This window comes from Aplysia californica, unplaced genomic scaffold (genome assembly GCF_000002075.1).
Source record: "Aplysia californica isolate F4 #8 unplaced genomic scaffold, AplCal3.0 scaffold00208, whole genome shotgun sequence".
Lineage (NCBI taxonomy): Eukaryota > Metazoa > Mollusca > Gastropoda > Aplysiida > Aplysiidae > Aplysia > Aplysia californica.
This window is the reverse complement of record NW_004797478.1, coordinates 682,749-695,125: the sequence shown is the minus strand read 5'-3', so window position 1 is coordinate 695,125 and position 12,377 is coordinate 682,749. Positions and strand designations below refer to the sequence as shown.

At 39.9% G+C, this 12,377-nt stretch overlaps 1 protein-coding gene across 3 annotated transcripts in view; it reads left to right on the top strand.

The window, feature by feature from the left end:
- Positions 1 to 12,377, top strand: part of LOC101856346 (constitutive coactivator of PPAR-gamma-like protein 1) — a 66,194-nt gene that overhangs the window by 32,973 nt on the left and 20,844 nt on the right. For 2 of the 3 annotated variants that reach the window (XM_035970004.1, XM_013083061.2), the window contains exons 10-13: positions 7,041 to 7,305; positions 9,529 to 9,637; positions 10,514 to 10,720; positions 12,004 to 12,223. In XM_035970004.1, coding sequence (XP_035825897.1) covers positions 7,041 to 7,305; positions 9,529 to 9,637; positions 10,514 to 10,720; positions 12,004 to 12,223 — 801 coding nt within the window. The remainder of the gene's footprint in view (positions 1 to 7,040; positions 7,306 to 9,528; positions 9,638 to 10,513; positions 10,721 to 12,003; positions 12,224 to 12,377) is intronic. The other variant, XM_035970005.1, reaches the window with a different exon arrangement.

The following is a 12,377-nucleotide window of genomic DNA, read 5'->3' as shown; positions in this document are numbered from 1 at the left end:
CGCGCGCGCTAACAAACAAACAAAGACACGCACGCAAACAAACAAAAACACACAGAGGGCGTATAGGCCAAGGAATTTATGGACACCACAGGAAAAATTTTAAGCCAGCTTTGGCAGTCACCTTGGTGATTTGCTGTTGATCCCGATTTTTTTCACCAAATCCCGATTTTTTTCTCCCTGAGATCCTGATTTTGAGGTTTCATATAGTGGCAGGTCTGTATATTTATGGAGTGATTTTTGTTCCAGGCAGCTTTTATATTTACCATGACAGTTGACCTCTATCAGGGACACATGCTTTTAAGACTAATATCTCACTGGCTCAAAGTACATGTGAAAATTATATTTAGAGTGATTATGTAACGAGATAGAGAGAAGGGTCATTTTTAGATTGTATGACAGAAAGTCGGGCTTGGCTTTGATTGCCTCAACATTTTTTTACTATAATTGTTATCATTAGGCTTTTGGCTTCAAATTGTAGAAGGCTGACGTAGAAAATTTTGAATTTGAAAAAACACAAGTTGGGTGAAAAGTTCACACCGTCTCTTTAAAGGATTTTTTTAGAGAATGATATTAAGTATCCAATAGTAGAGTGTAGAGTCTTGTTTATAAAATGTCTTCCCTTTCTAAAAGCCTGTAGAAACGAACTTCATTTGCGTCTGTGTCTTTCTTCTAAAAGATATATGATGCAGTATGGCCGCATTCTTCAGAGACAGGAGCTGGAGGCCTTCCTTGCCATGTCCGTTTCTCCATTGTTGCATGATGTTCAAACCATGCAAGATTTGAAGGTAAGTGATGTCAGCTTGTTCACACTTTTATGGACAGTATCAGATTGGTTTTGCTGTTTCTTGTACATGAAGATTGAGGTCATGAGCAAATGATTTTGAATCTGATGCTTCTGGAGCTAAAATGTTACTGAAATTGAAATTTTGCCATTAAATGCATATTTATCCTCAATAGTGTTTGTTTTACAGTCATAGAGTCCTGGTGTGTCAGTATGCTTATATATGATTAAAATTGAAACTGGTAAGATATAATTGAGGTTGACATGATGAAAATGTGATCCGGACCTCTGAACATTATTGTGACGAGATACATCTTGAGTCCTACTGATCAACTTTGCCTTTAGTTTTGCTTCTCACCACATTCTTTTTAAAAATTTTTATAGAAGCGTACAAGCGAGATCCAGAGAATACGGTTTCTTCAGTTTATTTGAAACTAGTTATAATATGTATTGAAAGAATAGGTAATTTTAAAACTTTTAAAAAAGTTGGATCCACTTGAAAAACTTCAGTAACGAATTCCCATTTTTTAGCTTAATCCCACTTGAGGCCTTGTCTTGAATTATGGTTTCTTCAGTTATTTGAAACTAATCATATGTATTGAAAGAATGGGTAATTTTAAAAACTGTTTCAAAAGTTTGATTCACTTAAAAAGGTTCAGTAATGAATGCCTAGTTTTAACTTTATCCCACTTGAGGCCCTGGCCCGAAATTTAACCCCCTCCCCCCTTCCCGAGAAGGTTCACAACTTTGCACAGAGTTAAACGTTTTAAAAAATTGTCCCTGAAAATTAACAGCTCAACAACTGCAACACTATATCTCAATGATTTTTTCCCTTACATCAAGTAATTGAAGTTATTTTCTTTTTCTCCTTCCTGTGTAGCTCCCCAACATTCTCCCTCGGGGCAGCCAGCTGGCCTCCCTGTTTATGTCTGGCATTGAGACGGCTACTGTGGCCAACGATGTCTGTGGTGCTCCCATCCCTTGGACCATGATTTGCCCTTGGCTGTACTTGGACGGCAAGCTCTTCCACTACAAACTCCTCAAAGCCAACAACAACACGCCTCTCATTGACATGTGTGATGGACAGGTCAGTTCTCACCACAAAATTGGATGTTTTATTGGAACAAGTTGCGCTGGATTCAAACTGCATACATCGTTAATCTTTTTCACATTGAAGCTTTGAATACCAGTGGACAAGATTTTAGAAGTGTTCTTGAAATTGCGAACAAGTGATCAATATTATTCAAGGTTCTGCTGCTACTTTCAAAACAAGCTTTGTCCGAGTTCTTGTTAGTGGGGCCAAAGGCATCCAAAAATAAATAGTTCCGGTATCCTCGGTCGGGCCCACCATCAAAACCCGTCAGTTAAACTGTTTCAGTTGCGCGTTTGCTCCACACGACATGACTGTGGCATGTGAGTTCAGCATGTTTTGGGGACAGTCTGTTCAACTTAAGTACATGCACACTGGTTGAAGAGTCTTTCGAGACCTATTTGGAGGGTGTGTGTGTTAGACAGATGTGCTTGATGTGATACTTCCGGATTTTAAAAGAATATGAATAAGCACACACACACACACACACAGAGAAGAGAGGGCATATTATACAGGTATATACATGGGTGTATTTATGGACTCTTCGCGAAAATTTTAAAGTCAGCTTGGCAGTCACCTTGGTGATTTGTGGGTGATTTTTTTCCCCTGAGATCCTGATTTTTAGATGTCATATCCTGCTATCAGAATCTTTGATACAGATGGCAATAAGTCTGTCTTGGGGTTGGGGGGAAATCTGCACCTGTTTGTTCTTTCACATGCAACTGTCAAATCCACAGCCTGATTGTATGAGAGTAAAACTGTAGCCCACATGTTTTTTGGTAGTTTTTTTTCTTTGTCTCGTGAATAGTGTTGGTCTATAGTTTATGTAAATTTTTCTATGGATCTTTGTCTGTGTTGTTGGTGTTAAGATATTTGTAAGTGTTTTTATTACTCTATGAGAAATGTGGGTGGAAAGTGATAAAGGACTACCAAGAGTTGTTTTTTTTTGTGTCCACCAAACACGATAAAAGCTGTAGGCCCTTTTGGACAAACTGCAACATATTTCTGGGTACCAACAATGTTCTTTCCTGAGTAATGCAATTTCACTTGTGGTTGACGAGATTTCATCATACAACAAATATCAGTTGAGCCTTGCATCGTTTTCTCTAGAAACAAAGGCACTCAAGATTATTCTGTTAATGGTTGTAGAACAGAAATCTTCGTTTTTCTCAAAACTGGAAGGAAAAAAAATGAATATGTCATGAAACTATTTGTATACAAACTATACCACTTGTTAAACTGTTTTTGCGATCTTGTTTATATTTTGTTTATTTGTGTAGATGGAGCAAGTACTGAGAGTTGAGAGAATGCGACAGGCCATCCTGGAGAATCTACGCGTGGACTTTGCCAAACCTCTTCTGCCTGGATTCTACTACCCCTATCCCAACATGCCATACCCAGGTGCTCCCTTGCCTTATGCCCCTGCTGGGGCTTCCAGAGGCAGAGGAGGACCGCCGGGGCGCCAGATGGGCAGGGGTAGAGGGATTCTAGGTAATTATGGTAATAACACACATTTCTACTCTTTCTCAATGTTGTGCTTGCAGCTTCAGATGTTGTACTGGTCGATTCCTACGTGGTATGTTGTAAAACGCACTGACAGCATTCAGGCGTAGCTTGTGCCCATAGAAATAAATCGACAGCGTTTTTCAGTGCTTCCAATCTTCCGTATTTTGACGGAAAAGCATACTTTTTGACAGTTTTGTACTTGCTCCTCCATCAATATCAAATCCATCCGTAAAAAAGTATTGGCATAGGGCTAACGAGGTTCTGTAGCAAAGGATCCGTTCTTGCTGTCATGTCGTCTTGTATAATTTCTGGATATTTATGAATTCTCATGGCAATAAGTGTTACTTACAAAAAACTGCCAGATTGTGCATTTCCTGCAATCGACCATTATCCCGCTATGATTCTGAAAAGATATTACGGAAAACGGAGAAAAACAACCGGATGTGCGCGTCCACCCACGCCCTATTTCAAGTGACTAATGGACGAGCTCAGAATTATCATGCGGGTATTTGTAGGTTATATACATTTGTCGAGGGAGTGCCAGGGAAATGGCTTTGTGTCAGTATGCTTATATATGATTAAAATTGAAACTGGTAAGATATAATTGGGTTTGATATGATGAAAATGTGATCCGGACCTCTGAACACCTTTGTGATGAGATCCACTTGAGTCCTGCTGATCAACCTTTGTTTTCTTCTCACCATGTGCTCAAAACTTCATCTGGATGTTATTGTCCCTTTGTGAGGAGATAATGGGTGGGAGTTCCTCCATCTTCCTTTCTTATTTCCTAGCTCTAAGTTCTTGCATTTAGGGTTCTTCTCAATGATTTTTTTTACATCATAATTTCACTGGGAAGGAGGAAGAATAGGAGAAATAGGTTTCCTTTCTCATAATTCTTGCATTTAGGTGCCTTGTCTTCCCTTCCACATCTCAATGATTTTTCTTACATCATAATTTCACCAGGAGGGAGGGAGGAAGGAAACAGGAGAAATGGAATCTATCTCATGTGGGATTAAAGTTATTTAAAGTGAAAAGTGTGTGCTCAGATAAAGTGGAATGAGGGAATGAGTTTTGTCACCTTTGTGGATTTTTTTATTTTTTGAGTCTCTTACCCTCAGCCATTTTAAAAATGGAAAATTCAGTTGCAAGTGTTAATGTGAATGCACCTATTCTGGACTAAAGCAGCCAACCCATGAGATTGTGGTAAAGTTGACATGATGAAAATGTGATCCGGACCTCTGAACATTATTGTGACGAGATACATCTTGAGTCTTACTGATCAATCTTTGCCAGTTTCATCATTTCCAAATCCAAATATTAAATTTTTATAATTCTGTCAGTTGGTTTTGTGATGAGATCCTTTTTGAGTCCTTATTGGTCAACTTTTCAGTTTCTGCCAACTGTCTTGTTGTCTTTGTCAGGTTTTTTTTATTTTTATTGGTAAACATCTATTATTTTGTGTCTTTTTACTTCATTGGGCCTTTTGGGTGAAAGCACTGTAGGTTCTCCCCGCCCCCTCTTTTCTGTTAAGTGTTGATATAATAATATCAGGTTTGATGGTGATGGGAGTGGGCACATTGGGCCTACAGTTTTTGCATTTGCTGTGTTGACAGGATGTCAGAGAAACTTGCAATGATGTAACATTTCTATGTTGTTTCTGATGTCATTCATCATGTTTTTGTGAGTGTGGTAATAAGTTGAAGCAAAGTATTGGCGAGATTGAAATGGGTTTGATATGATGAAAATGTGATCCGGACCTCTGAACACCTTTGTGATGAGATCCACTTGAGCCCTGCTGATCAACCTTTGTTTTTTTCTCGCCATATGCTCAAAGCTTTGTCACTGGCCTCTGTGGTGTAGCGGTTAGGGCCGCCGCTGTTGCATTCAGGAGACCAGAGTTTGATTTCTGAGCGGGGAGAAATTTGTATTGAGTATACCCGTCTTTCAGCTGGGATGTTGTATTCTTCCCAGTCCGGGCTGGCCCTGACAGGCATGATTGAAGCATCCCTCGTAAATCATCAAAATTTTGATTATGGGGCGTAAAAACACCTGCCGTATTAAAAAAGCTTCATCTGTGTATTATTGTCCCTTCGTGATTAGTGGCAAATCCTTGGGTGGGTTTTCTCCATCTACCATTTTTATATCCCAGCATCAGGTTCTTGCATGTCTGCTGTCTTCTTTTTCATATTTCATTGATTTTTTTTACATCAGTTTCACTGGGAGGGAGGGAGGAAGAGGAGGAATCAAATAAGGGATTGAAGTTGTTTAAAAGTGAAGATTGTGTGCTCAGGTAACATGAAATAAGTACGATTTTGATTAATTTTGTGGAATGCTGCTTTTTAAATTCCCTTCTTCCCCTTTTTTCGTTTTATTGTGAAATTTTTCATTTTTATAATGAGGCATGTGTTAGCATCACCTCTGAACTAAGACATGCACTGGGTGAGATTGTGGTAAAGTTGATATAATGAAAATGTGATTCGGACCTCTGAACACCACTGATGAGATCAACTTTTGAGTCCTACTGATCAACTTTGTAATAATCAACTTACCTTACTTTTTAATAGTCTTTTTTCCCCCTCTCTCTATTCTGTCTTCATTGACTTTGATACCTCAATTTTCATGGGGTTTTAATGAGATGTGCTCTGTGATACGAAAAGGTCATGTTTCCATTTGGTCATGCTTTATTGATCTCTTATCTTCTTTTCTTTTTTTTTTTTGTTTTTGTTTAAATTTTGGACAAGTGTATCAATGATGCTTTTTTCAGGACAAGTCCTTCAAGTGATTATTGGGTATTGCTATGCCCTGCTTTCTTTTTGCCCCTCTGTTGCATCTGTTCCGTTGCCAGCCCTTTCCCCCTCAATGCTACTCCTAAAAACTGTTCCTTTGTCAACATGCGGTAACTCATAAAATACTTTTCAAAGTTCTTTTGCATCAATTTATGGAAGAGTACAGGACCATTTGTTCATTCAAGTATGCTATTCTTTTATATTGTTCTTTGACACAATTTTGTTTCATGTACAGAAGGCACAGATTTTCTACACCACCACAATAGAAACTTTGATAAATTTTGGAATCACTTGCTATGGTAGCAATCTGGGAAGGCAGCACATTATAAAACTAAATAAGTTGATAAAAAAGGCATCAAGAACAATTGGTAGAGACCTTAGTAACTTTGAATATTTGCACAAGACAAACGTTTTAAAAAAGGCGGAAATAATGCTAAGTGACCATAGCCACCCACTGACATCGGAATTTCAACTATCGACCCACAGTAAACGATACATTTCCAAAAAAGCAAGAACAGGCAGATATAGAAATTCATTCGTATCAACTGCAGTGAGGTTACTGAACACAGTGCTACAAATGAAACAGGGAGAAAGAGAGACAGAATGAATGTTTTACGGAGCGGGTTGTCCCAGCCCGTGAGACATGTATTTACTTGGCCTAATGTCCTGTCTTGTTGTGCGTTTGCGTGAGTGCACCTTTAAGTCTTAACTTTTGTAACGTCTACTGCCATTGTTAACGACCAAGACAAATTTCTCTATGCGAGATGAATAAAGATTGTCATTGTCATTGTCACAAAGAAACAAAGGCCATGGCTATTATGCATGTGTAACTTTTACTCAAAATGTAACCGTCCGTTTCTTGTCTTGTTCTTCACAGCCAATGTTCCGCAGCCAGACTTCTCAGCTCAGGTGAAGGAATGGGTGGTTCGGCGTGGCTCTGGGAGACCCACCTATGAGGTTGTGACAGCTCGGCCCGTTGAGTGGAAGACGCCCAGCGTCCAGCGCATGTGGCTGGGCCAACAGGATGGGGACAAAGACCGCAGACTGAGGGCTTTCCTCACCATCATGATGAGCGATACTAGCCTGATGCTCAACACCAACTATGTGCCCCAGCATCTACTCGTCATGTGCTGTGTGCTCAGGTAACTGCTGACCTGCTTTCATTTTTAGATGTTAAGTGAGGGCTGTAAGGAAAGACCCAGGTCGGTGATTCCAGAGAATATTGAAATTTTTTCTTCAAAATATCGATTTTTAAAAAATTTGTGGAAAACATTCTTCAACATCTGGTCTATCGGTTCACAATGAGCTTAAGTAGTTGACCCACCCCAAGTTGTAATGATAGCTTGATAACTGTTACAATTGCGACATATAAATAATCAGTAATTTGTAGTTCTGCTGTAACTTTCAAAATAAGCCTCGTCCGGGGTCTAGTAACTGCGCGTTCACATCCCGTTTTCATTGTTTTGGTTTGAACACATAAGAGGGATTGGAGATTTGTTGGAACGTAATTTGGTTGGTCAGCCGTTGTCGTTAGCCTAGAATGACTGTTGCTCGTCCGAGTGTTTGTAGTGAAAGCGCACTTAAACATCAGTAAAACCGTTTCAATCGCGTGTTCGCTTCACATGGCATGACTTCAGCGTTTGAGTTCCGCACGGGTTGAGGACCGTCCAGGGTACATGCACACTGGTTGAAATCTTTTCGAGACTTTGGGGGTGTGTGTGTTAGACACTTGGACTAGGAGTGCTTGACGTGATGCTTCAGGATAAAAAAAAAAATAGGGATAACACACACACAAACACACACACACATAGAGAGCATAATATATATTCAGACCTGCCACTCATCCCGATTTAGTCGGGATATCCCGATTTTTTGCCCCAAATCTCAATACTCCCGATTTTCCCGATTTCGATCCCGTGTATCCCGATTTTTTGTCCCAGTCTGCTGTTGTGCCAGATTTTTCTAAAAACTTGCTCTGCCTTCTCCTTTATCGTGGGAAGCACCCATCGAACTTTTTGTCAGTAGGAACTCGGAGCACTATTTCCCGAAATATCGATGCCGCATTTAGTAGTTGACTCGCCCCAAGTTGTGTGTGATCTTTTCCCGCATTCAGAACTCTCCGATGATAGCCTGGCAACTGTTACAATTTGGGACATTTAATTAATAATAATCGATAATATTCGTTGTTCCGCTATTACTTTCAAAACAAGCCATGTCCGAGGTCTGGTAACTGCGCGAACCCTTACACAACTAACATGTAACTGCGCTGACAAGACTAACTTACGGCCTTTGTCGTTGGTTAAGTCTGAACGCATTATGAGGGATAAGAGATTTGTTGATATATTATTGTTTGGTCGTCGGCCGCCGTTGTTATCCTAGAAGTAGAACGACTGTCGCTCATCCGAGTGTTTTGTGTGAACGTGCAGTTAGTCGGACCCGTTACATGTAGTAAAATTGTTTCATTCGCGCATTCGCGTCACGTGACATGACATCGCCGTGTGAGTTTTGCGTGTCGGGGACCGTCCGTTGACGGGGTCAACTTAAGTTCATGTGTTCTGGGACTTATTGGTAGGGGGGGGGGGGGGGTATAGACCCTTGGACTAGGAGTGCTTGACGCGACGCTTCAGGATTTACAAAAAATAATGATAACACGCACGCACACACGCTCACACACGCTCACACACACACACGCGCGCGCTAACAAACAAACAAAGACACGCACGCAAACAAACAAAAACACACAGAGGGCGTATAGGCCAAGGAATTTATGGACACCACAGGAAAAATTTTAAGCCAGCTTTGGCAGTCACCTTGGTGATTTGCTGTTGATCCCGATTTTTTTCACCAAATCCCGATTTTTTTCTCCCTGAGATCCTGATTTTGAGGTTTCATATAGTGGCAGGTCTGTATATTTATGGAGTGATTTTTGTTCCAGGCAGCTTTTATATTTACCATGACAGTTGACCTCTATCAGGGACACATGCTTTTAAGACTAATATCTCACTGGCTCAAAGTACATGTGAAAATTATATTTAGAGTGATTATGTAACGAGATAGAGAGAAGGGTCATTTTTAGATTGTATGACAGAAAGTCGGGCTTGGCTTTGATTGCCTCAACACTTTGTTACTATAATTGTTATCATTAGGCTTTTGGCTTCAAATTGTAGAAGGCTGACGTAGAAAATTTTGAATTTGAAAAAACACAAGTTGGGTGAAAAGTTCATAGTGTCTATTTAAAGGATTTTTTTAGAGAATGATATTAAGTATCCAATAGTAGAGTGTAGAGTCTTGTTTATAAAATGTCTTCCCTTGCTAAAAGCCTGTAGAAACGAACTTCATTTGCGTCTGTGTCTTTCTTCTAAAAGATATATGATGCAGTATGGCCGCATTCTTCAGAGACAGGAGCTGGAGGCCTTCCTTGCCATGTCCGTTTCTCCATTGTTGCATGATGTTCAAACCATGCAAGATTTGAAGGTAAGTGATGTCAGCTTGTTCACACTTTTATGGACAGTATCAGATTGGTTTTGCTGTTTCTTGTACATGAAGATTGAGGTCATGAGCAAATGATTTTGAATCTGATGCTTCTGGAGCTAAAATGTTACTGAAATTGAAATTTTGCCATTAAATGCATATTTATCCTCAATAGTGTTTGTTTTACAGTCATAGAGTCCTGGTGTGTCAGTATGCTTATATATGATTAAAATTGAAACTGGTAAGATATAATTGAGGTTGATGTGATGAAAATGTGATCCGGACCTCTGAACATTTTTTTGATGAGGTACATCTTGAGTCCTGCTGATCAACTTTGCCTTTAGTTTTGCATCTCACCACATTCTTTTTAAAAATTTTTATAGAAGCGTACAAGCGAGATCCAGAGAATACGGTTTCTTCAGTTTATTTGAAACTAGTTATAATATGTATTGAAAGAATAGGTAATTTTAAAACTTTTAAAAAAGTTGGATCCACTTGAAAAACTTCAGTAACGAATTCCCATTTTTTAGCTTAATCCCACTTGAGGCCTTGTCTTGAATTATGGTTTCTTCAGTTATTTGAAACTAATCATATGTATTGAAAGAATGGGTAATTTTAAAAACTGTTTCAAAAGTTTGATTCACTTAAAAAGGTTCAGTAATGAATGCCTAGTTTTAACTTTATCCCACTTGAGGCCCTGGCCCGAAATTTAACCCCCTCCCCCCTTCCCGAGAAGGTTCACAACTTTGCACAGAGTTAAAGATTTTAAAAAATTGTCCCTGAAAATTAACAGCTCAACAACTGCAACACTATATCCCAATGTTGTTTTCCCTTACATCAAGTAATTGAAGTTATTTTCTTTTTCTCCTTCCTGTGTAGCTCCCCAACATTCTCCCTCGGGGCAGCCAGCTGGCCTCCCTGTTTATGTCTGGCATTGAGACGGCTACTGTGGCCAACGATGTCTGTGGTGCTCCCATCCCTTGGACCATGATTTGCCCTTGGCTGTACTTGGACGGCAAGCTCTTCCACTACAAACTCCTCAAAGCCAACAACAACACGCCTCTCATTGACATGTGTGATGGACAGGTCAGTTCTCACCACAAAATTGGATGTTTTATTGGAACAAGTTGCGCTGGATTCAAACTGCATACATCGTTAATCTTTTTCACATTGAAGCTTTGAATACCAGTGGACAAGATTTTAGAAGTGTTCTTGAAATTGCGAACAAGTGATCAATATTATTCAAGGTTCTGCTGCTACTTTCAAAACAAGCTTTGTCCGAGTTCTTGTTAGTGGGGCCAAAGGCATCCAAAAATAAATAGTTCCGGTATCCTCGGTCGGGCCCACCATCAAAACCCGTCAGTTAAACTGTTTCAGTTGCGCGTTTGCTCCACACGACATGACTGTGGCATGTGAGTTCAGCATGTTTTGGGGACAGTCTGTTCAACTTAAGTTCATGCACACTGGTTGAAGAGTCTTTCAGGACCTATCTGGAGGGTGTGTATGTTAGCCAGATGTGCTTGATGTGATACTTCCGGATTTTAAAAGAATATGAATAAGCACACACACACACACACACAGAGAAGAGAGGGCATATTATACAGGTATATACATGGGTGTATTTATGGACTCTTCGCGAAAATTTTAAAGTCAGCTTGGCAGTCACCTTGGTGATTTGTGGGTGATTTTTTTCCCCTGAGATCCTGATTTTTAGATGTCATATCCTGCTATCAGAATCTTTGATACAGATGGCAATAAGTCTGTCTTGGGGTTGGGGGGAAATCTGCACCTGTTTGTTCTTTCACATGCAACTGTCAAATCCACAGCCTGATTGTATGAGAGTAAAACTGTAGCCCACATGTTTTTTGGTAGTTTTTTTTCTTTGTCTCGTGAATAGTGTTGGTCTATAGTTTATGTAAATTTTTCTATGGATCTTTGTCTGTGTTGTTGGTGTTAAGATATTTGTAAGTGTTTTTATTACTCTATGAGAAATGTGGGTGGAAAGTGATAAAGGACTACCAAGAGTTGTTTTTTTTTGTGTCCACCAAACACGATAAAAGCTGTAGGCCCTTTTGGACAAACTGCAACATATTTCTGGGTACCAACAATGTTCTTTCCTGAGTAATGCAATTTCACTTGTGGTTGACGAGATTTCATCATACAACAAATATCAGTTGAGCCTTGCATCGTTTTCTCTAGAAACAAAGGCACTCAAGATTATTCTGTTAATGGTTGTAGAACAGAAATCTTCGTTTTTCTCAAAACTGGAAGGAAAAAAAATGAATATGTCATGAAACTATTTGTATACAAACTATACCACTTGTTAAACTGTTTTTGCGATCTTGTTTATATTTTGTTTATTTGTGTAGATGGAGCAAGTACTGAGAGTTGAGAGAATGCGACAGGCCATCCTGGAGAATCTACGCGTGGACTTTGCCAAACCTCTTCTGCCTGGATTCTACTACCCCTATCCCAACATGCCATACCCAGGTGCTCCCTTGCCTTATGCCCCTGCTGGGGCTTCCAGAGGCAGAGGAGGACCGCCGGGGCGCCAGATGGGCAGGGGTAGAGGGATTCTAGGTAATTATGGTAATAACACACATTTCTACTCTTTCTCAATGTTGTGCTTGCAGCTTCAGATGTTGTACTGGTCGATTCCTACGTGGTATGTTGTAAAACGCACTGACAGCATTCAGGCGTAGCTTGTGCCCATAGAAATAAATCGACAGCGTTTTTCAGTGCT